The sequence below is a fragment of the Desmodus rotundus genome, chromosome X (assembly GCF_022682495.2).
Source record: "Desmodus rotundus isolate HL8 chromosome X, HLdesRot8A.1, whole genome shotgun sequence".
Lineage (NCBI taxonomy): Eukaryota > Metazoa > Chordata > Mammalia > Chiroptera > Phyllostomidae > Desmodus > Desmodus rotundus.
Genome location: NC_071400.1, coordinates 92,997,250 through 93,017,587, shown reverse-complemented (window position 1 = coordinate 93,017,587; position 20,338 = coordinate 92,997,250). Strand labels below are relative to the sequence as shown.

The window sequence follows — 20,338 nt, the reverse complement described above, 5'->3', positions numbered from 1 at the left end:
TACGACCACATGACTCAGCTCTAACCAATAGAAATTGGGAGAAGTGATATGTACCACTTCTGGCTCTGGCCCATAAACCCCCCTGTGAAAGCAGTTTTCCATGCACCCTTTCTTGCCAGCTCTGCTGAGCTCCCTTTTTATTTTTATGACTCTCAGGTGCAGAGCATCTAGTGGAGGACTTTGAGGTACCAGGGGATGGAGGAGCTCCTAGGTATTATCTCTGAATGAACAACCCCCTCCACGACCCTTGTTGGACTGTGCCATGAGCAAGAAACAAATCATTCTATGATTTCAGTAGTTAGCCTACTCTGACTCATTTAGTGAACCTCACATTTTTCAGAAACATGAATAGCTCCTGAAAATTTGATTTTCAGAATTTTATCAGTTTAATAAATAATTCTTGCTCAAATTTGTGATGACTGAGGTGCTGAATAACTAAAGATTTTTTTTTCTTATTCCCTAAAACAGAAAAAAGCTCTTAAGTATGGATGATTTTATGGGTGACTTAAAAAAGCACCATGAAAATATATGGCTAGGGTAATTATTATCCAAAATACTGTTCTGGGAAACAAAGCAGGAAGCTGCGTTCCCAAGGTTAGACAGCTTGCTATTGTTAACAAGTAGTGAGAATTGTTGGCTCCAGTTTGTCTGACATAACTGTTGGACTTTCCCAGTGCACAGAAAGCTTTTAACATTTCTGGTCAGCCATTTCCAGGGCTACCAAAGGTTTCATTCCATGGAGAGAGGTCAGCTGTTTGATAACTTACATAAGAGACCAGCAGGGCCACTGAGAACAAGCTGTTTGTTGCTTGAGAACAGCCACCTTGTCTATTTATCAAGCTTTTGCTTCAGGGGATGGAGTTGGTATAGGAAGGAAGAGGATACATTCTCTCCTTCCTTCACCCCCCCCCACATGGGTGGATACAGTATATGATTTCACCAATGTTCAAAACTGGTTTTATAGGAGACAGTAACTCTTGCCCCAGGCTGCTGTCCCTCACCCATCTCTTTCTTGCCACCAAGTCTCTGGGGCTCCTCCCTCTCCAGTGATCCTACCTCTTGGTGGTGTCCTTTGCCTCGGCAGTTCCACACATTCGTCAACATCCATCTTGGGCCCCCTTCACCAAACCTTTCTGGTTGAGCTTTGGCTCACGATTTTTTTCTCTTCTGTCTTCTCTAAATTCCCACAGCACTTAGTCCAGGTTACACAATTTAGCACTTAATTATATACCATCTTTTATTGTTTGTTTTTGTTTGTTGTGTTAGTTCTGTCTTTTCCAGTGAGGCTGCAGACTCCTTGAAAGCATCACATCTGTTAGAATGGTGGGCCATTCTTAGGGAAGCCTGAGTACAGTTGGGAAGGTAGGAAGAGAATAAACATGATCTCTTGGCTTCCAGTTTTCCTGAGAAGGTGTTGCAGTTGTGAAAAATACAATGGTGGTAAGATTTTGAAATGGAAATTCCCCAGCTAAGTTAGTCTTTACCGCTCCTAACTTACCTATCCTTCCTGTATGCTTGGCCCAAGCCTACTGCTGTCTTAATTCTCTCCTGGTATGTCTGAAGCAAAATGTCATGTAAGGAAAACTTAGTGAAGAGACAAAAACTTACTGCTTTTGGAGTGGATTCTGTCCTCTATTTTATTTCTTTAGATCCCTAAAGGGAAATATTACTTTGGCTATCATTTATAAATTTACATAATTTTCTTTCTCTTCTTATGGTATCTCCTCTCTCGACCATCTGCTGATGTCTTTTCTTTTCCTGTCCTTGGTCCTTATTTTAGTTGACCAAAATATGAAAGTATATATATATAATGGATGCTATTTCTTGAGATGTTGTTTGTTTTCTGTTTTTAATTAAAGCAAAACTATTTGGGATGAAAGTTTTACATATCTCTTAAATCAAATTCTGAAACATGGTTTTTATTAGTGCATAACCCTGGACATTTTTTTCTTTGGATTAGTGTTTCCCAGTGAGGCTTCATGCATACACATGTGCGGGTCTTCCCGGGGCCTTTTATACTCCTATTACTCTAGTATTTAACGAATGTCATTCTTTTTCAAGGCTCAACTCCAGGTTTGAGCCATCCCTCAGGAAGTGGCCTAACCCTGTTGCCAACCTGCACACTATGGGGAGACACTGGGACCCCATTCGTATGGAGATCTAGATCTTCCAGCTTTGCTGGAGTTAAGCAGTACTGCGGTGGAAAAAGGGAAGCCTAATTTCCCATGCGTCGTTTCTTTTCTGGGAAGGGCACGGCGTGCGTTTGGCAAAACACCTGCTCCGGCATCCTAGAGAGAACACACCACAGTCTTCCCTGTCTCCTGAAAAGCGCCATTCTCCATGTTGGTCCCCTTCCAAGCAACCAGGGCGGGGAGCCAGGGATGCCCCTCCTGCGCCGGGTGGGCGCGGAACGGCGCGGCCCCCCTGCCCTCTCGGGCGGGGCAGTGGGGCGGGGCAGGTGACCCTGCGCAGGGCTGGAGGAGCGCTGGAGGCGCGCTGGAGTTAGTGACCAGGTGAGGCGCGGGCGGGGCAGCGGGGCGGGGCTGGGGTGCGATCCCAGGCTTCGATTGGTTCTTGCCGCGCCTGTCTCCATGTGCCTCGCCGCAGAGGCACAACATTCAAGTCCGGGGGCGGGGCCGGCGGGCTCCGGGAGGAAGCGGCCCCGCGGCAGTTGCGGGGCGTGGGGGCGTGGGGGCGGTGGCGGTGGCGGCGGTGGCAGCGGCGGCAGCCAAGGCCGTGGCTCAGGCGGTGAAGGCTGTGCTGAAGGCTGCGACTCCCCAACCGGGGACAGTGCTCCACTGGGCCTCTTTCCAGGCCCCATGGAGGCGGCGGCGGGCGCGGGCTGCGGCCCCGGGTCGCCGCTACTGCTGAGTGACGGTGAGCAGCAGTGCTATTCCGAGCTCTTCGCGCGCTGCGCCGGCGCTGCCAGCGGGGGCCCCGGGTCCGGGCCCCCTGAGGCCGCCAGGGCCGCCCCGGGAGCAGCCACCGCAGCCGCGGGCCCGGTGACTGACCTGTTTCGGGCGTCGCAGCTGCCTGCCGAGACGCTGCACCAGGTAGGTCGTCGTGCCCCCGCCCCTGCGGGTCTGTGGGATACATCTCTATGGGGGCAAGGGGCGAGGTGGGACGACAAGGCTACCCACAGGGACCCGGAGGCCTCTGCCAAGTCGCAGAGAAGGGGCTTCGCAGCCGGGAATGGCGGCGACGCCCTTGTCCCCCGGGGGACACCAGCCTCTTTTGCAGCTCGGCAGTGCTGGGTGCGCTTCCCGTCTTCCTCCCCTGAGATGGACTGGTACTCCCTTCCCTCCTCTGGCCATTTCTGGGGCTCCGCAGCCGCTCAGACCCAAAGTTTGCCTTGTTCTGGAAGTGGTGTTTGTTTTGGCTGGTGTCTGGTTTAACCTCTGTTCGCTGCTCCTGCCCTTCCCTCTCCTGAGTGGGTGGGAAGAAGTGGGCGCTGGGGTGCCTTACTGGGATTTGAACTTGAATAATGTGTGTTGTATGTGTGTATAGGGCCGGGGCCCCAGGACTAAATGTTGTCCGCTCTGTATACATATCTACTATATATATTGCCCACTAACATAGTTCTGAATGTTAGTTTTAAACTGGAAAGCCGTATTGACAAGTTGCAGAGTCGGGACACACAGCTGCAAGAGGACGTCCGGCGGGGCAGAGCCAAGTCTCCTGTTTAGGGCTAGAGGTGGACCCCAGAGGTCCGCTGTCAGAGACAGCTGTATTGCCCATAGTATCATTACTTGGACTTGAAAATAATATTGGAAAGTAACGTGTGTTGAAGCTACCTGTCTCCTTTCGGCTGCTCCAAACCTGGAAAAGGAGGAGGGGTTGATCCACAGCAGATACTGTTTTTCTCTTGTGCTTTCCTTGAAGCTTGGAGAAAGACTGCTTGATAAGCACTTTGTCTTTTGCTGTTACCAGCACTTAAATGGTGATGAGATTCTTAATATCAGGCCCAAAACGTGAAATGAAGCTTATTCTTAAAAGCAACAGCCAGTATGAAATTTAACATCAATTGAATATTTAGAGTGGGGAGTGGTACTTTAAAATCTACTTCCAAAGGTGCACTGAGTGTTTTATGGTTCACGTGCAATATCATTGCTTGTGGATATTTTTTAAAATGTTGCTGGAGCATGCATATGCTTGCCTGTGAGCATAAGTTTAGCACTCTGTAATCTTTCTTTTTTTTTTTTTTTTTTTTTTTTTTTTTTTTTTTTTTTTTTTAAATATATTTATTGATTATGCTATTACAGTTGTCCCATTTCCCCCCCCCACTCCACTCCATCCTGCCCACCCCCCTCCCTCCCACATTCCCCCCCCATAGTTCATGTCCATGGGTCATACTTATAAGTTCTTTGGCTTCTACATTTCCTACACTATTTTTACCCTCCCCCTGCCTATTTTCCACCTATCATCTATGCTACTTATTCTCTGTACCTTTACCCCCCTCTCCCCCTCCCACTCCCTTATTGACAACCCTCATGTTCTAGTTGTTTGCCTAGTTTGCTCTCGTTTTTGTTTTATGTGTGGTCGTTAATAACTGTGAGTTTGCTGTCATTTTTACTGTTCCTATTTTTGATCTTTTTCTTAGGTAACTCCCTTTAACATTTCATATAATAAGGGCTTGGTGATGATGAGCCTCTTCAACTTGACCTTATCTGAGAAGCACTTTATCCTCCCTTCCATTCTAAATGATAGCTTTGCTGGATACAGTAATCTTGGACGTAGGTCCTTGCGTTTAATCTTGGGTAATGTAATTATGATGTGTCTTGTTGTGTTCCTCCTTGGGTCCAGCTTCTTTGGGACTCTCTGAGCTTCCTGGACTTCCCGGAAGTCTATTTCCTTTGCCAGATTGGGGAAGTTCTCCATTATTTGTTCAAATAAGTTTTCAATTTTTTGTTCTTCCTCTTCTCCTTCTGGCACCCCTATAATTCGGATGTTGGAACGTTTCAAGGTGTCCTGGAGGTTCCTAAGCCTCTCCTCATTTTTCCAAGTTCTTGTTTCTTCATTCTTTTCTGGTTGAATGTTTGTTTCTTCCTTCTGGTCCATACCATTGATTTGAGTCCCAGTTTCCTTCTCATCACTATTGGTTCCCTGTACATTTTCCTTTGTTTCTCTTAGCATAGGCTTCATTTTTTCATCTGTTTTTCGAATAGATTCAACCAAGTCTGTGAGCATATTGATAACCAGTGCTTTGAACTGTGCATCCGATAGGTTGGCTATCTCTTCGTCGCTTAGTTGTATTTTTTCTGGAGCTTTGAAGTGTTCTGTCATTTGGGCCATTTTTTTTGTTTGTTTGTCTTGGCGCGTCTGTTACTTTAAGGGGCGGAGCCTTAGGTGTTCACCGGGGCGGGGTAATGCTGGTCGCTGCGCTGTGATGCTGTACGTGGGGGCGGGGCCGAGAGGGAGCAATGGCGCCCGCTTCACTCTCCTCTGGATTTCAGTCTTTCACTCCGCTACCCACAATCAAACTGGGCCCCTCTGGTGCTGGTTCCCGAGTAAGTGGGCCTGTGCACACTCTAGGCCCCTGTGGGTCTCTTCAACAACCTCTCCTGTGAGGCTGGGAGTCTCTCCTGCCGCCCCAACCCCCAGGGGCGCTTTCAATCAGAGGTTTGAGGCTTTACTTCCCCGAGCTGGAGCCCTGGGTTGCGCAGCGGTCTGCTTCTCTGCCCGCCGTTCGTCCGGTTTATCTGTGGGCGAATGTGGGGCTGCGGTGTGCTATCCGCCACTCTGCCTGCCCCACTCTCCGCCACTCTGAGTCCGGCCCTCTGGGTTTATCTGTGCAAATGTGGGACCGCAGGGTCTGCTAGTGCTCAGACTGCCTGCGCCATTTGTCCCACACTCCGCCAGTCTCAGTCCCGCCACAGCCACGCGAGTCCTCTCCACCCCGGTGCCGTCTCCGCCCCTCCTACCAGTCTGGATGAATGATTATTTTCTGTTTCCTTGGTGTTGGTCCCCCTTGCTGTTCGATTTTCTGTCAGTTCTGGTTGTGCGAGGAGGCGCAGTGTGTCTACCTACGCCGCCATCTTGGTTCTCTGCACTCTGTAATCTTTCACCTTTTGGAATTCAGGATTTCTGAAAATATAATTAGCATTCACGGAATTTAGCATGGCTGATTGTCCTTTAAGAAGTCCTTGATATGTAGGCAGTTCTGCTACTGCTGCTGAGCAGTTGAGCTGGACGGAGTAGAGAAAAATCGGTGCACTAAAACACAAACCATGGTTACTACATCAGGCCCTCCGAAAATACTCTAGCATATTAAATTTATTAAATGCTGTCACTGCCTCTCAACTGAAAAGGAATAAATGAGGCCACATAGCAAGTGACAGCTGGGAACCTATTAAGGCTTATTTTGTTGTCAGTAATACGTGGAATGTGATAAGAAGCGCGTATATTAAATCTGAATATATTGGGTAATGACTCCTTAGGAGTCGGGGGGGCGGGGGCGGCTTTCCTGGTGTCAGAACCCATGCTTCCTTGAGGTATAGATAATTTAAAAAGAAACCAAGGCACAGTGCCTTTCCATGAATGAGATTCTGTTTTTCATGTTCAGTGGAAACCTGCTTGCAAGAAGACTGGCAAAAGGGGACCTCCCTAGAAGATGGCTTGTAGTAAATCTCAGAGCTTTAAGCTCCCCCTTTCAGCCCAGCAAAACACACCCTTCCCCATTAACTTAACACAATTGCAGTAATCCAATATTCTTCTTACAGGTGAAAATTAATAGGAAAGGCATCCTGGACAGGGAAATGTAATCAGAAGAGATTCAAACAAAGCCAGCAGCTGGCAGCCACTTAATTTTTACCAGTCTCTTTGGTGGTGTGTGGCGTGTCTGAGTGTGTGTGTGTGTGTGTGCATGCGTGCACACACATTTCCTTCACCTTGATTTGCACTCTCTCTATGAGTGTATTAGCCATTCTTTAAAACAAGTGCAGACTTTTTTAGCCTTTTCCTGTTAAACAGGAACCTATAAGTTCAGGATTAAGTGGCCCAACAGGTAAAACTGCTCAAATCATGGAGGCACTAACCAGCTCTGGTAGTTTCTATGGTAACAGCCAGATGTTCTTAATAAGCATACAATTAAGATTACGATAATGTTGTAGGATGGGTGAAAATCCTATCTGGGTTAAATATTCTATAAAAATACTTAATTTTATCTCCTCCTTGGAATAAAAATAAACCACTACCCCTGTTACTTGGTAATGGGAGTCAATTATCTTAGGGATTTTTTCAGTTGAAATATAAAAAATATATTTACTAAATATATACACATATTTTAGCCCTGGCTGGTGTGGCTGAGCGGATTGAGTGCTGGCCTGCGAAGCAAAGGGTCGCCCGTTCGATTCCCAGTCAGGGCACACGCCCGAGTTGTGGGCAGGTCCCTGGTGGGAGGGCACATGAGAGGCAACCACACGTTAATGTTTCTTTCCCTCTCTTTCTCCCTCCCTTCTCCTCTCTAACAATAAATAAGTAAAATCTTAAAAAAGTAAATATATACATGTATTTTAATAAACTATTTTTCAGAGCTTTTGAGGTTCACAGCAAAATTGAGAGGAAAGTACAGAGTTCCCATGTACCCCCTGCCTCTACACCTTCACAGCTGTCCCCATGATCAGCATCCCCCACCAAGGTGATAGCATTTGTTACAATTAATGAACCTACATGGGCACATCATAATCACCCAGAGCTCATGGTTTACAGTATGGTTCACTCTTGGTGATGTACTTCACTCTTGGTGATGTACAATCTATGAATTTGGATGAATGTATAATGACATGTATCCATCATTGTAATATCATGCAGAGTATTTTCACTGCCCTAAAAATCTTGTGCGCTGCACTTCTGTGCTTCATCCCTTCCTCTTACCCCCAAACCTTGGCAGGCGACTGATCTTTTTACTTTCTCCGTAAGTTTGCCTGTTTCAGATTCTCATATACTTGGAATCACACAGTATGAAATCTTTTCAGATTGGCTGCTTTCATTTAGTCATATGCATTTAAGATTCTTCTATGTCCATTCATAGCCTAATGGCTCATTTCTTTTTAGTGCAGAATAATATTCCATTGTCTGGATGGACCACAGTTAATTTATCCATTCACCAACTGGAGGACATCTTGGTTGCTTTTCAGTTTTGGCAATTATGGGTAAAATTACTCTAAACATCTGTGTGCACTTAGGTTTTCAACTCCTTTGGGTAAATAGCAAGGATCGAGATTGCTAAATAATATCATAAAATTATGTTTAGTTTTGTAAGAAGCTGCCAAACTGTCTCCCAAAATGGATGTACCATTTTGCAATCCCCCCAGCAGTGAATGAGAGTTCCTGCTGTTCCACATCCTTGTCGGCATTTGGTGGTGTCAGTGTTCCAGATTTTGGCTATTTTAATAGGTATGTAGTCAGTGGCATCTCTCTGTTCTTTTAATTTGCAATTCCCTAATGACATATGATTTTGAGCTTCTTTTCATGTGCTTGTATACCATCTTGAATAATTTTAAAGCATCATAATAGCCTATTTTAAAAGGCCTTTTAGACTCTATAAGAGTATTTCTCTTCATGTGTTGATTTATTTTAAAAGCAGGATTTTAGTATTAGGTAGAAAAATAGTAGAATGAAACACTTAAATTAGAAAAGGAAAATAATCGATGTCTGAGAAACATAAATAATTTTTGTTTAATACTTTAAGGTAAAGAACTAGAAATATTAGAGTGATGGGTTTCCCACTTTGGGAAGTATGTCATTGGTATTCAAAGGTTAGCGTTTTACTAGAAGGCATAGGGTATTGTGGGAATCAGGTTTGGGTTTGAAGGGTATTTGAGGCATTTCCGTTTCTATTTGTATCAGACAGACACTATTCTAGCTGCTAAGTTTATAGCAATGAATCAAACATAAGTCCCTGTCCTCATGGAGAGTACATTCAATGTCAGTGTTTTTATTCTTCAGAGTTTGAGTAAGAAAAGATTGGAAATATAACATCTAGAAATAAAATGTCTACCTTAAACTGGTAAGTTTTTTGTTTGATATAATGAATTAACAAATTGTATAGACTTCTTTATATCTGTCTTTTATCTGTATCTTAGTCTTTGGGAATGCTGTGCATATTTCAAGTTGTCATTATAATTGTTGTTATTTTTATTGATAGGTAACTTTTGAAATAGTGTCTTTATTTTTCATTGATATAATTGACACATATATTAGTTTCAGGTGTGCAACATAATGATTTGATATTTGTATATGTTGTGAAATGATCACCATAATAAGTCTAGTTAACATCCATCGCCATTGAAGTTAAGAACAATCTAACAATAGCCAGGGCGGGGGTGGGGGTGGGGGTGGCGGGGACAGTGGGAAGAGGGGATTACAGGAACTAATATAAAGGACACGTGGACAAAACCAGGGGGGAGGGTGGACGTGGGGGAGGGAGGTGGGTTCACCTGGGGTGGGATGGAGGGATGGGGAGAAAAGGCATACAACTGTAATTGAATAACAATAAAAATTAACAACAAACAAACAAACAAACAAAAAACATCCATCGCCACACAGAAATTTTTTTCTTGTGATGAGATTATTATGGTTTACTCTCTTTGCAACTTTCAGGCACACAATACAGTATTATTAACTATAGTCACCATGCTTTACATTACATCCCCATAACTTACTTATTTTATAACTGGCATTTTGTACCTTTTTGACCCCCTTTACCCATTCGCCCTGCTCCAGCAACCACCAATTTGTTCTCTCTATCAGTTGGGGATGGTTGGTTGGCTGGTTGACTGGTTTTTAGACTCCACATATAAATGAGATCATACGGTTTTTATCTTTCTGTGTCTGACTTGATGGTTAACTCTTAGACACTAAGGGGAATAGTTATGAAACTCTGTTGATTTCGTATTATCAGGGGAAATCACTGAATGGGAGAAAAGCCAATAAGTAATGTCTGATTGTTTAAGCAGCTTCGATTGAGATGAAGTAAAACAAAGCTGTGAGAAGTATGGAATATTCTAAAAATTCCTGCAATTCCTCTCCTTTGGGAAGAACTCATATTGAAAGGGTTTCTTGCAATTCTTTGAAGCAACCAACTGTTCAGTCACTAAAGAAAACTATAGGCAAAAGACAATATTCTTGTGAAATTTTTCCTGTTGTAGATTATTAGCCAGAACTATTTTTTAAAAAATGCAAATGAAACAGTTTTTTAATTTTTGCATCTTTATATCATATCACTTTGTGGCTTATACTTTAGGGAGTTAGAGGCTAGCATACTACAACAGTAGCTAGGAATACATGCTGTTTGAGATAGTGTTGGGGTTTTTTTTTGGTAAAGAGATTGAATGCTAACAGATATAGTAAGTTCCAGTGCCAAGCCATTGTCTGATTAAAAGGAGGGCATTTGCATAATTGTTACCTGTTGACTCTATTTTTATAAAAAAATACATTTCAGGTGTGCAGAACTGAAGCCTTACCCAATAAATAACGGTATATGCACCACTCAGGCATAAGAAGTAAAACAGCCCAGTTAGTGCGAAAGTTTCCTGTGACCCCTTTTTTGGTCCCATTTTCTTCCACCCCTATGCTAGAGATTACTGCTGTCCTGAATTCGGTGTGCATGATTTGAAAAAATTTCATTATTATATGTACATGTGTATATATTTGTGTGTATGTACATTGTGTGTATGTATATATACATGTATATGTAAAAAATTTTAATTCTTAGTGCATATATGTGTGTCACTAAAACAGTATGTTGTTTTGTATGGCTTTTCAACTTAAAATGAGGAGTATCATACTGTTCGTAACCTGCAAGTTGCTTTTCCTCTCATTATGTTTTCGAGATTCATCCTTGTTGACACATGTAGCTCTAGTTCATTTACTGTATGTTGCTGTGTATAATGCACACTCACGTTTTTGGCCCAAACTTTCAGGAAAAAAAATCTTTTAATTTTTTAATTCTATTTATTTATTTATTTATATTTAGAAACAAAACCACTGATCGTATTCCAGGGTATTATTTTGCATACACATATCGTTATTGTTTTCTAGAGTTACACTTCTAATACATAAGCATAAACAAAAGAATTAAAAACATTTACATAGATACGGAATTAGTACTACCCGTGTATAATGTGCATCCTTATTTTTCCCTCAGAAGTTTGGGCAAAAAAGTACACATTATACATGGCAAAATATGGTGTTTACTTTTTTTTTAAATTATTTTATTGTTGTTCAATTACAGTTGTCTGCATTTTTACCCCACCACTGCCCCCCAACCCAGCCAAAGCCACCTCCCTGCCTTGCTTCCACCCTCCCCCTTGGTTTTGTCCATGTGTCCTTTATAGTAGTTCCTGAAAACCCTTCCCCGCAATGTCCCTTTCCCTGTCTCCTCTGGTTATTGTTAGATTGTTCTTAATTTCAATGTCTCTGGTTATATTTTGTTTGCTTTTTTCTTTTGTTGATTATGTTCCAGTTAAAGGTGAGATCATATGGTATTTGTCCCTCACCGCCTGGCTTATTTCGCTTAGCATAATGCTCTCCAGTTCCATCCATGCTGTTGCAAAGGGTAGGAGCTCCTTTTTTCTCTCTGCTGCATAGAATTCCATTGTGTAAATGTACCATAATTTTTGGATCCACTCGTTCGCTGATGGGCACTTAGGTTGCTTCCAGTACTTGGCTATTGTAAATTGTGCTGCTATGAACATTGGGGTGCACAGGTTCTTTTGGATTGGTGTTTCAGGGTTCTTAGGATATAATCCCAGCAGCGGAATTGCCCGGTCAAAAGGCAGTTCCATTTTTAGTTTTCTGGATAAATTCCATACTGTTTTCCACAGTGGCTGCCCCAGTCTGCATTCCCACCAATAGTGCACTAGAGTTCCCTTTTCTCCACATCCTCTTCAGCACTTGTTTGCTGATTTGTTTATGATGGCCACTCTCACCAGTGTGAAGTGGTATCTCATTGTGGTTTTAATTTGCATTTCTCTGACGGCTAGTGATACTGAGCATCTTTTCATATGACTCTCATATAGATATGAGAATTTTTATATAGATATGGAATTACTACTACCCATGTATAATGTGCATCCTTATATTCCCTCAAAAATTTGGGCAAAAATTGTGCATTATACATGGCAAAATATGGTATGTTTCCTTTTTAAAAAATTAATTGATATTTGAGGGATTGGGGGAGAGAGAGGGAGGGGGAGGGAGAGAGAGAAACATTGATTTGTTGTTCTACTTATTTATGAATTTATTGGTTGATTCTTCTATGTACTAGGGATCGAGCCTGCAACCTTGGTGTGTTGGGATGACATTGTAACCAACTGAACTACCTGGCCAGGGCCTTATGTTTCCTTTTTAAAAATCATCATTACCTACACTTACAATGACTCGTCATTATGGTGCTGTAGAGACCTTTATGCCTAAGGAAAGTAGGTGGCATTTTTCTTTATATAGAATGTCACATGACTGGGGGACTGTTCTAAACATGTACGGATATTAAAAATGCCTTCATAGATAGCAAATTGCACATTGATATGTTTGAGAGTGTTAGAGGACCTTTGATTAGGCTTTCATAGGGTTATTATTTTCTCATCTTTTTAAAAATGGAAAATCTCAAAACAAACAAGTGGATAGGAAAACATTAAACTCCTCTGCACTTGCCACCCAGACTCAACAACTATTAATACGTGATCAATTCCTTTCCATTTCCATTCCCACCTTTGTTCCCTTCCCTTTCTGTTATCCTGAAGAACATCTCAGAGATATGATTCATAGGTTTTGTATTTAAGGAAGAAATCTGGGAATGGTTAGAGATGGGAACATGCAGGGATTTAATATGGACAGAAAACGTACCGTGGTTTATGGTCAAACGGCAAAACTGAGTGATGCTTCCATGCAATCAAGCCATTGGCACTCTTTAAGATAACAGTGTTTGAGAACTGATTTAGAATAATTAGGGAAACCAACAGGGAGATTGAAAAAGTAACAAAGCGAAGACTAGAAATACAAGATGGATTTGTACATTGTCCTAGTTTCATACTTATAACTAGGGACAGCCCTACTTTAAGGGTATAGAAAATTGGTTTTGAGGAAATCTTGAGTTATTTCATTAATTATTGGCAACTTTTGAAAGAGGGTTTGGTTCCCTTCCAAGTATTTTGGAACTTTCCATTAGTTTTGTAAAGGCTGGTATCTAGTATTTCGTATTTATATCATTATGTTCCCTGGTACATGTTTATTGGTGGGCAGCTGTCTTAGTCTGTTTGGGCTGCTATAACTAATTGCTACAGACTGGTAGCTTATAGACAACAGATATTTATTGCTCACAGTTCTGGAGGCTGGAAGTCCAAGATCAAGGCACTGACAGATTTGGGGTCTGGTGAGGGCCCCCTTCTTGGTTTATAGCTGGTACCTTTGCTCTCTGTCCTCACGTGGTAGAAAGGGCTAGAGAGCTTTCTGGCGTCTTATAACGGCACTAATCCCATTCATCAGGGCTCTACCATCCTGGCCTAAGCATTTCCCAAAGGCCCCTCCTTCTCATACAATTATATCGGGCATTAGGATTTCAACATAGGAATTTTGCAGGGAACAAAGGCATTCAGACTGCAGCAGCAACCAACAAACCTGGATTGCTCAGAACTGAGGGTTTCCTGGGATGCTGGGATTTCAGTTTTCAAACCAGGATAGACCTAGGTCAGCTAGGATTGTTGGTCACCCCCTCTATTGGTTACTGCATTAGATATCTATTGCTTTATAATGAATTTCCATAAATTTAAATTGCAGCTTAGAACAACACATATTATCTCATTGTTTCTGTGGGTTAGGAGTCCTGACATGGCTTAAATGGGTCTTCAGATCAGAGTTTTACCAGGCTGAATTGAAGGAGTTGGCTGAGCGGCATTCCTTTTTGGAGCTTGGAGACCTCTTCCGAGCTCATTTAATTGTCAGTAGAATTCAGTTTCTTGTGATTTTTAAGACTAAAACCCTCAGCTTCTAGAGGCCACTTGCCACATGGCCCTCTCCGTAGGTAGTTCATAACATGGCTGTTTGCCCCCCTAAGGTCAGCAGGAGATTCTCTCCAGTTGGCCTAGATGAGTGACATCCTATCACCTTTGCTGTATTCTCTTGGTTAGAAGCAAGTCACAGATTCTGTCTGTACTCCAGGGGAGACGATTTTGTAAAAGCACAGACACCAGGAGGTGAGAATTATTTGAGGTGAGGAGCACCTTAAGGTCTTTCCACCACAGTTGCCTTTTAGAGTTTTCTGAAGCAGAAAATTATTCTGATTAGCTTTTTGTGGCCAGAATATATTTTTGCTTCACCACTCATTTCAAATATCTTTATCTTCTTAAAAACATTCTCATGCATAATTCATTTTCTTATGCCAAGTAGAACAGGCAAATATATGACTTCTAAGGTATTACTTTCAATTTTAATGTTCTTTTTAAAGATGTTACTTATTTATTTTTAGAGAGAGGGGAAAGCAGGGAGAAAGGGAGGGAGAGAAACGTCAATGTGGGGTTGCCTCTCATGCTCCCCCTACTAGAGACCTGGCCCGCAACCCAGGCATGTGCCCTGACTAGGAATTGAACCGGCGACCCTTTGGTTTACAGGCTGGCACTCAATCCACTGAGCAACACCAGCTAGGGCTCAGTTTTAGTCTTTAGGCAGTTTTTTTTTCCTGTCAACTAGTAGGAGGAAGGAAAAAAGTACAAAAGCAGATATGAATGCCCTGCATGCCCACTCCTGCACCGAATACTGTAAAGAGGGGTCCAGTTCAGGAGTCTGTGACTTTAGATGTGGGGGAAATACATCTTCCTTTATACTAACCCCTAAATGAAATCAAGCATTTGTTTCTATTATGGATGTAGGCAACAAACCACGGTAGTATTAGCATGACCTCTGACTTTATCACCTGTAGAAATAGGATATTTTCAAAATCATACTACAATTGTCTCAGATATGTCAATGACAATTTACAATAGTTTAGACACATTGGCTGATTGTATTCATCGTGTTAATAAAGAAACAAATGTGTTACTACCATAAACTTGTTTTTTAAACTATTTTGAAAGCTGCATTTCAATATATTTCTTTTATAATCCTGTGTATTTTAAATGTTTAATTCTATGCATTTAAAAACAGTATTCTGAGAAGAGGTCCATGTAGACTGCCGAACAGGGCCACAGCACAAAAATGGTTAAGAAGTCCTGCTGGGAAGAGTTGCAAGGTGTCAGGACTAGAAATTTCAGTTCTTAAGGAGTCATTTTTTCCAAAGTCAGAATGACGGTGGCAGTGCTGGCCAGCCCCAGGGCAGGATTGTCCTGTCCTCTGTGGTTCCTCCCCCTCCAGTCCATCTTGCAAGGGGGAAGGAGGCCCAGAGTGAATGAGTACTCAGCTGCCTCCTCCAGGACTTCACCCTGTGGTTTCTGCAGTCCTGGCTCTGAGCTCTCTCTGCTCCAGACCTTTATATCTAGCCCTTTCTATCTCCGTCTCACTCCAGAGAGTCCCTCTGGAGCAGGTGCTCTCTGGCTGTTGGGCCTCTTTTATTTGCCACTATTATTTCTACTTATAAGACTGGCTAGAGCTAGACCATAGACTTGAAGGAAAAAGTGATTTTAACTGGCTGGAGAAATCCAGCTGTCTTTATAAGTTAATTTATGACCCGAAGTGGCTATTAACATTAGGCTAGTAGCAAATGTTTGTTTTGACTTAATTCATTTATAACACTTTGCCATTGGTTTGCAGAAAAATATCTTTTGTTCAGCCTCCTGAGGGTAATTACATGGTTTACCTGTGTTAATTTCCTGACTAATTGAAGTAAACTCCATAAATGCCAGCAATTAATTGTTTTTGTTTTTTTTAAAGCAGGCTTTCTTAAATGTGTAGTGTTTGTCTCTGATGCCTTCAAAAGAACATATTTAATACAACATTCTTTTTGTTTGTCCCTTAATTCAGGGTCAGCCTTGTGAAAAACAGATGATTATATGTGAACAGCTTTTTGTCCCTGGAGATGTTTGGTGTGCTTGCTTTTTGAAGCTTTTTTTTTTCCCTTTAGGATCTCTTTCAAATTAAAAATGTTTCAACTCCTCTCCTTGATGTACACTCTGGTACCTTTATAGTCCTGTTACTGTTTGGCAATGGTAGTAAAGCACATGCACTTTGACATGTAGATGTTTTAGATTCTTTTAATTTGTTCATTGTTCTGGATGAAGGGTTCTCCACCTCAGCACTATTGACACTTTGATCTGGGTCATTCTTTGTTGTGGGGTCTGTCCTGTGCATTGTAGGGTGTCTAGCAGCGTCCCTGGTCTCTACCCACTAGATGCAAGTATCTGTCCCTCCCACAGATGTTATAACCAAAAATGTTTTCAGACATCGCCAAGTGTCCCCCAGGGCAAAAACTACTCTGGTTTAGCAGCTATCATTTATTTACTGACTACCATGTACTTGGCCTTGGTCTCTTAATTTAACTTTTAGAAAGTTCATTTTATTTAATTCTGACAACCAAAACACTAGATAGTAATTATTATCTCCTGTTTGAAGAAAATGAAATGGAGGTGCAGAGGTTCAGTGACTTCACTAAGGTTACAGAGATAAGTGACTTCTGACAATACTTTTCATAATCATTTGGGTGGAAATTCAGTCTTTGTTGAAGAGACAGACTGAAAAAGAAAGGGAGGTTTCCTGATGTTGTCTTAATGGGAGAGGCTATTGTTTTCATAGCAGTTCTGTGTAAATGTTGGGATTCTTCCTTAAAGAGTGATTCTGGGGTGGGGCGTGTCTGAGTGAGGGTTTTGGGACATTTCTAAGGAGCTTCTGTGCTATGGTGAAGCAGAATATGGGACAGTCTAAGGTCATAGATGATCAGACCTTGAAGCAAAGGAAGCCATCAGAAGTTGGAGTAAGGCTATGGATCATTCAGGGCTCTGCAGGAAATAGCATGCCCAGAGGGTTTTACTGAAAGCAGAGCTGTTGAGACATGGAAAGACTAGCAGCAGCAGGAAGGCAGTACCGTCCCTAGCTCTGAAGTGGCTAGGGGAGGGAATGTTGTTGCCAGAGCTGTCAACGATTGTTCCTCAGTAGACACAGTAGTCTAGAAGCACTCAGCCATTGCCAGAGTTGTGACCAGGGAGGGGATGGTGCGCTGAAGGGCAGATATCCCACTCCGTCCCCTTCCCTCTGATGTGCTACAGTGCCTCTCACTGTTTTCACCCAACTGGAAGTCAGGGGCAAGGGTGCCTGGATTTTGAAGCTTACCGAGGTCAGCCTCCTGGAAGAGGGGATGAGTAATTGCTGGGAGTGGCTCTGGGGGACAAATAGAATAAAGGCCACATAGGCTACAACCGTGACTGGGAAAATGGCTGGTGTGGGGTGAGAGGGAAGTCCATTTTGTGCCAAGCAGGGTCTGGGTGTATGACCTCCAGGAGGGATAGGAGAGAGCTGGACAGGAATGACTAGCGCATCTGAGCTGCTTTTCACCCTTATCCAGGGAAGCCTTGAGGGCTATGGGATTGTCTCTCTCATTTGGATATGGAGGGTTGCTTTTTGATCAGAGTGGGGCATTTCATGAGTTTCGATGCTTGTTCTTGTTCAGGGCACTGGGGAAAATGTAGCAGTGGAGTGGCCATCCTAAAGATTCTGCCAGGAGTAAGCTGCACATGGTGGCAAAGGTGACCCTAGGACGGGAGATGAATTAGTTCAGGGGAGTAGAAAGCATATATAACATTTGGGGGTATGGCTTTGCATTAGCTTGGCTTTTTTATTTTCCCAAAGGATAGCGTTCCTGTACATGTATGTGTATCCACGTAGGATTTCTTTTTATGTTGCTCAGACTCACTAAGGCCCTACTCAGCAAACCAAGGCCTTAGAAAAACTTAGGCTTCTTCTCATATACTGTAAAGACAAATGCAAAGAAACAGCTTTGTTCTCTTTTGCATTCTTCATGGGCTAACGTATGTTCTGGAAAATTTGTTGCCATGGCAATGGGATATTATCTATCTCTGTAGGGTACTATGTAAAAATAGCCCTTTGTGTTCGAGGGTGATGTTGGTGACAGGTGGTTGGATGAATGTATAGCAGGGTGCTTTGTCAGCATTCTGTTATTTAAAGTTGTGAAATCAAAATGAGTGTTTATTTTTTTGTCTCAAAATGTAATTTTATCTGGAATAGGCCAGTAGTGCGCTCTGTTTAATTATGAATTATAAACCTTCCTTTGAAGGTGTAGTAAATATGATTATGATTAGTGGATTTTCTGCTCTTTCTATCAGTGCTATAGAGTGTGTAACACAACATTGGGTTGGGGGCAAGTAGTATGATTCTTTAATTCTCAAACAAATGGTTCTTCCTAAGAGCCTTGTACTTTCAGCCAAGAAGTAGCAAGTGGTTAGGTGGACTAGAGGAGTTCTGAGCTGTTTATCAAATATTAAATTCTTACAATTTCTTAGATGGAACATATCCTTGGCGAAAGTCAGTTCTCCTGCTGGTTTTAGCATTGGCCTCACACATGTAGTCAAGGATGGAATCTTGACCCTAATCCTAATTTTTCCTTTGAAAAATCCTTTGGGCACTTTCTTAGAGCAGTAACTCTCAAACATTTTGTCATACTCTCACCTGTCTTCTAGAAATTTGTCTTACATGGAAATAACAGCTTCCTGGTGCTGAACTGACATAAAATTTACTCTAGTTTTGAGATTTTTAGACTTTCTTGAGAAAATACCGTGGCTGGTCATTTTAGACCTAAAAGTAATCCCTCTAATTCTGATATACATTGTGCCACTGCAGAAATGGAATCATAGCCTCTGTCTTTTCTCTTGGAGTCAGTATGAATATCTTTTTTGCTAGTAATATCAGAAATATTTACTGAGTGGCTTGCTGGGTATCCACTACTACTCTTTGAACTTTTTGTGTACTCGCGAACTGAATTCCAATAAACATTCTTAATGATTTTCTCACTGTTTTCCAGATGAGGCCTACTGATTAATATGCCTTTCTTTTTTGGGTAACTATCATGGAGTTTTAAGACTTGGTTGCTCCTTCTTGCTTTTCTAGTTGTTGAAGAGTTTCTGATACTGAAAGCATTATTTTATCCAGGAATGGAAAAATACAGGGTGTGGGCCATCTCCATCCTGTTCCCTATTTTGGGGGACAGGGTATGGCCTGTGAGCTAAGAATGGTTTTTACATTTTTAAGTGGTTGGCAAAAAATAAAAGGAATGTTTCATGACGTGAAAATTATATGAAATTCAAATTTCAGTTTCCATAAACAAAGTGTTATTGGCGCACAGCCACACTTGTGTTTACATATTGTCTGGCTGCTTTCACACTGTAGCAGGCCGAGTTGAGTAGTTCTAACAGAGACTGTGTAGCCCACAGAACCTAAAGTATTTCCAGAGAAAGTTTGCCAACCCCTACCATATAATCTACATCTGGAATGGGAGACTGTACTGAATAATAAAAGCAGATTGGATTTATGTACAGGTTCATACATATTTGAATTCTCTTTTGGTAGGTATTATATTTTCCTTTCTTCCACTAAATGTTACTGTTTTTATAATCTTAGTTTTGTGTATTATGGCAGATCTCAAGTATACTCGACTTTAGCTATCTTTCTATACTGAGATTCATTTTTATCATAACACATACTCATAACTTCTCAAAAGAGGGAGAGTAATGACTTTTATCATTTTACTAGTTAATGTGTTTCCTTTGCTAGGTCAGTAATTATATTTCTCCCAGTTCTATTTACGTTTAACTATATTAGGTCCTACTTTTTGGGCTTTCAACTAATACGTAAACATTAATACTTTAATAATCCTAACTAAGACACCTGTACTGATTTTTCTATTTTAATTTAATAAATTCAGTTTATGATAAATATTATATTTTCTACATTCATCCTATTGGATATAATATACTCAAAACAATCAACTTTAGAACATTCATACAATTATTTTTTTTAAATATGTTTTCTTGACTTCTGGCCAAGATGGAGATGTAGGTAGATACACTTTGCCTTCTCACACAACCAAAAGAAGGACAACAAATTTAAAAACAAAAAAACAACCAGAACTGCCAGAAAATCGAATTGTATGGAAGTCTGACAATGAAGGAGTTAAAGCAGAAACATTCATCCAGACTGGTAGGAGAGGCAGAGATGGGCAGCTGGGGTGGAAAGGATGCACGGCAAGGTGGTGGCTGGAGGACTGGGCAGTCCCACACTTGCATGCAGATAAACTGGGAGGAATGACTGGAGAGAGAGATAGACTGCGCAACCCAGGGTTCCAGTGTGGGAAAAGAAAGCCTTAAAACCTCTAACTGTAAAAACCTGTGGTGGTTGTGGTGGC

At 42.0% G+C, this 20,338-nt stretch overlaps 1 protein-coding gene across 2 annotated transcripts in view; it reads left to right on the top strand.

The window, feature by feature from the left end:
• Positions 1-2,643: 2,643 nt before the first annotated feature.
• The window catches only part of REPS2 (RALBP1 associated Eps domain containing 2), a 208,679-nt gene continuing 190,984 nt past the window's right edge, over positions 2,644-20,338 (top strand). For both annotated transcript variants that reach the window (XM_024569913.3, XM_024569912.3), the window contains exon 1: positions 2,644-3,053. In XM_024569913.3, coding sequence (XP_024425681.2) covers positions 2,820-3,053 — 234 coding nt within the window. In that variant the 5' untranslated portion in view covers positions 2,644-2,819. The remainder of the gene's footprint in view (positions 3,054-20,338) is intronic.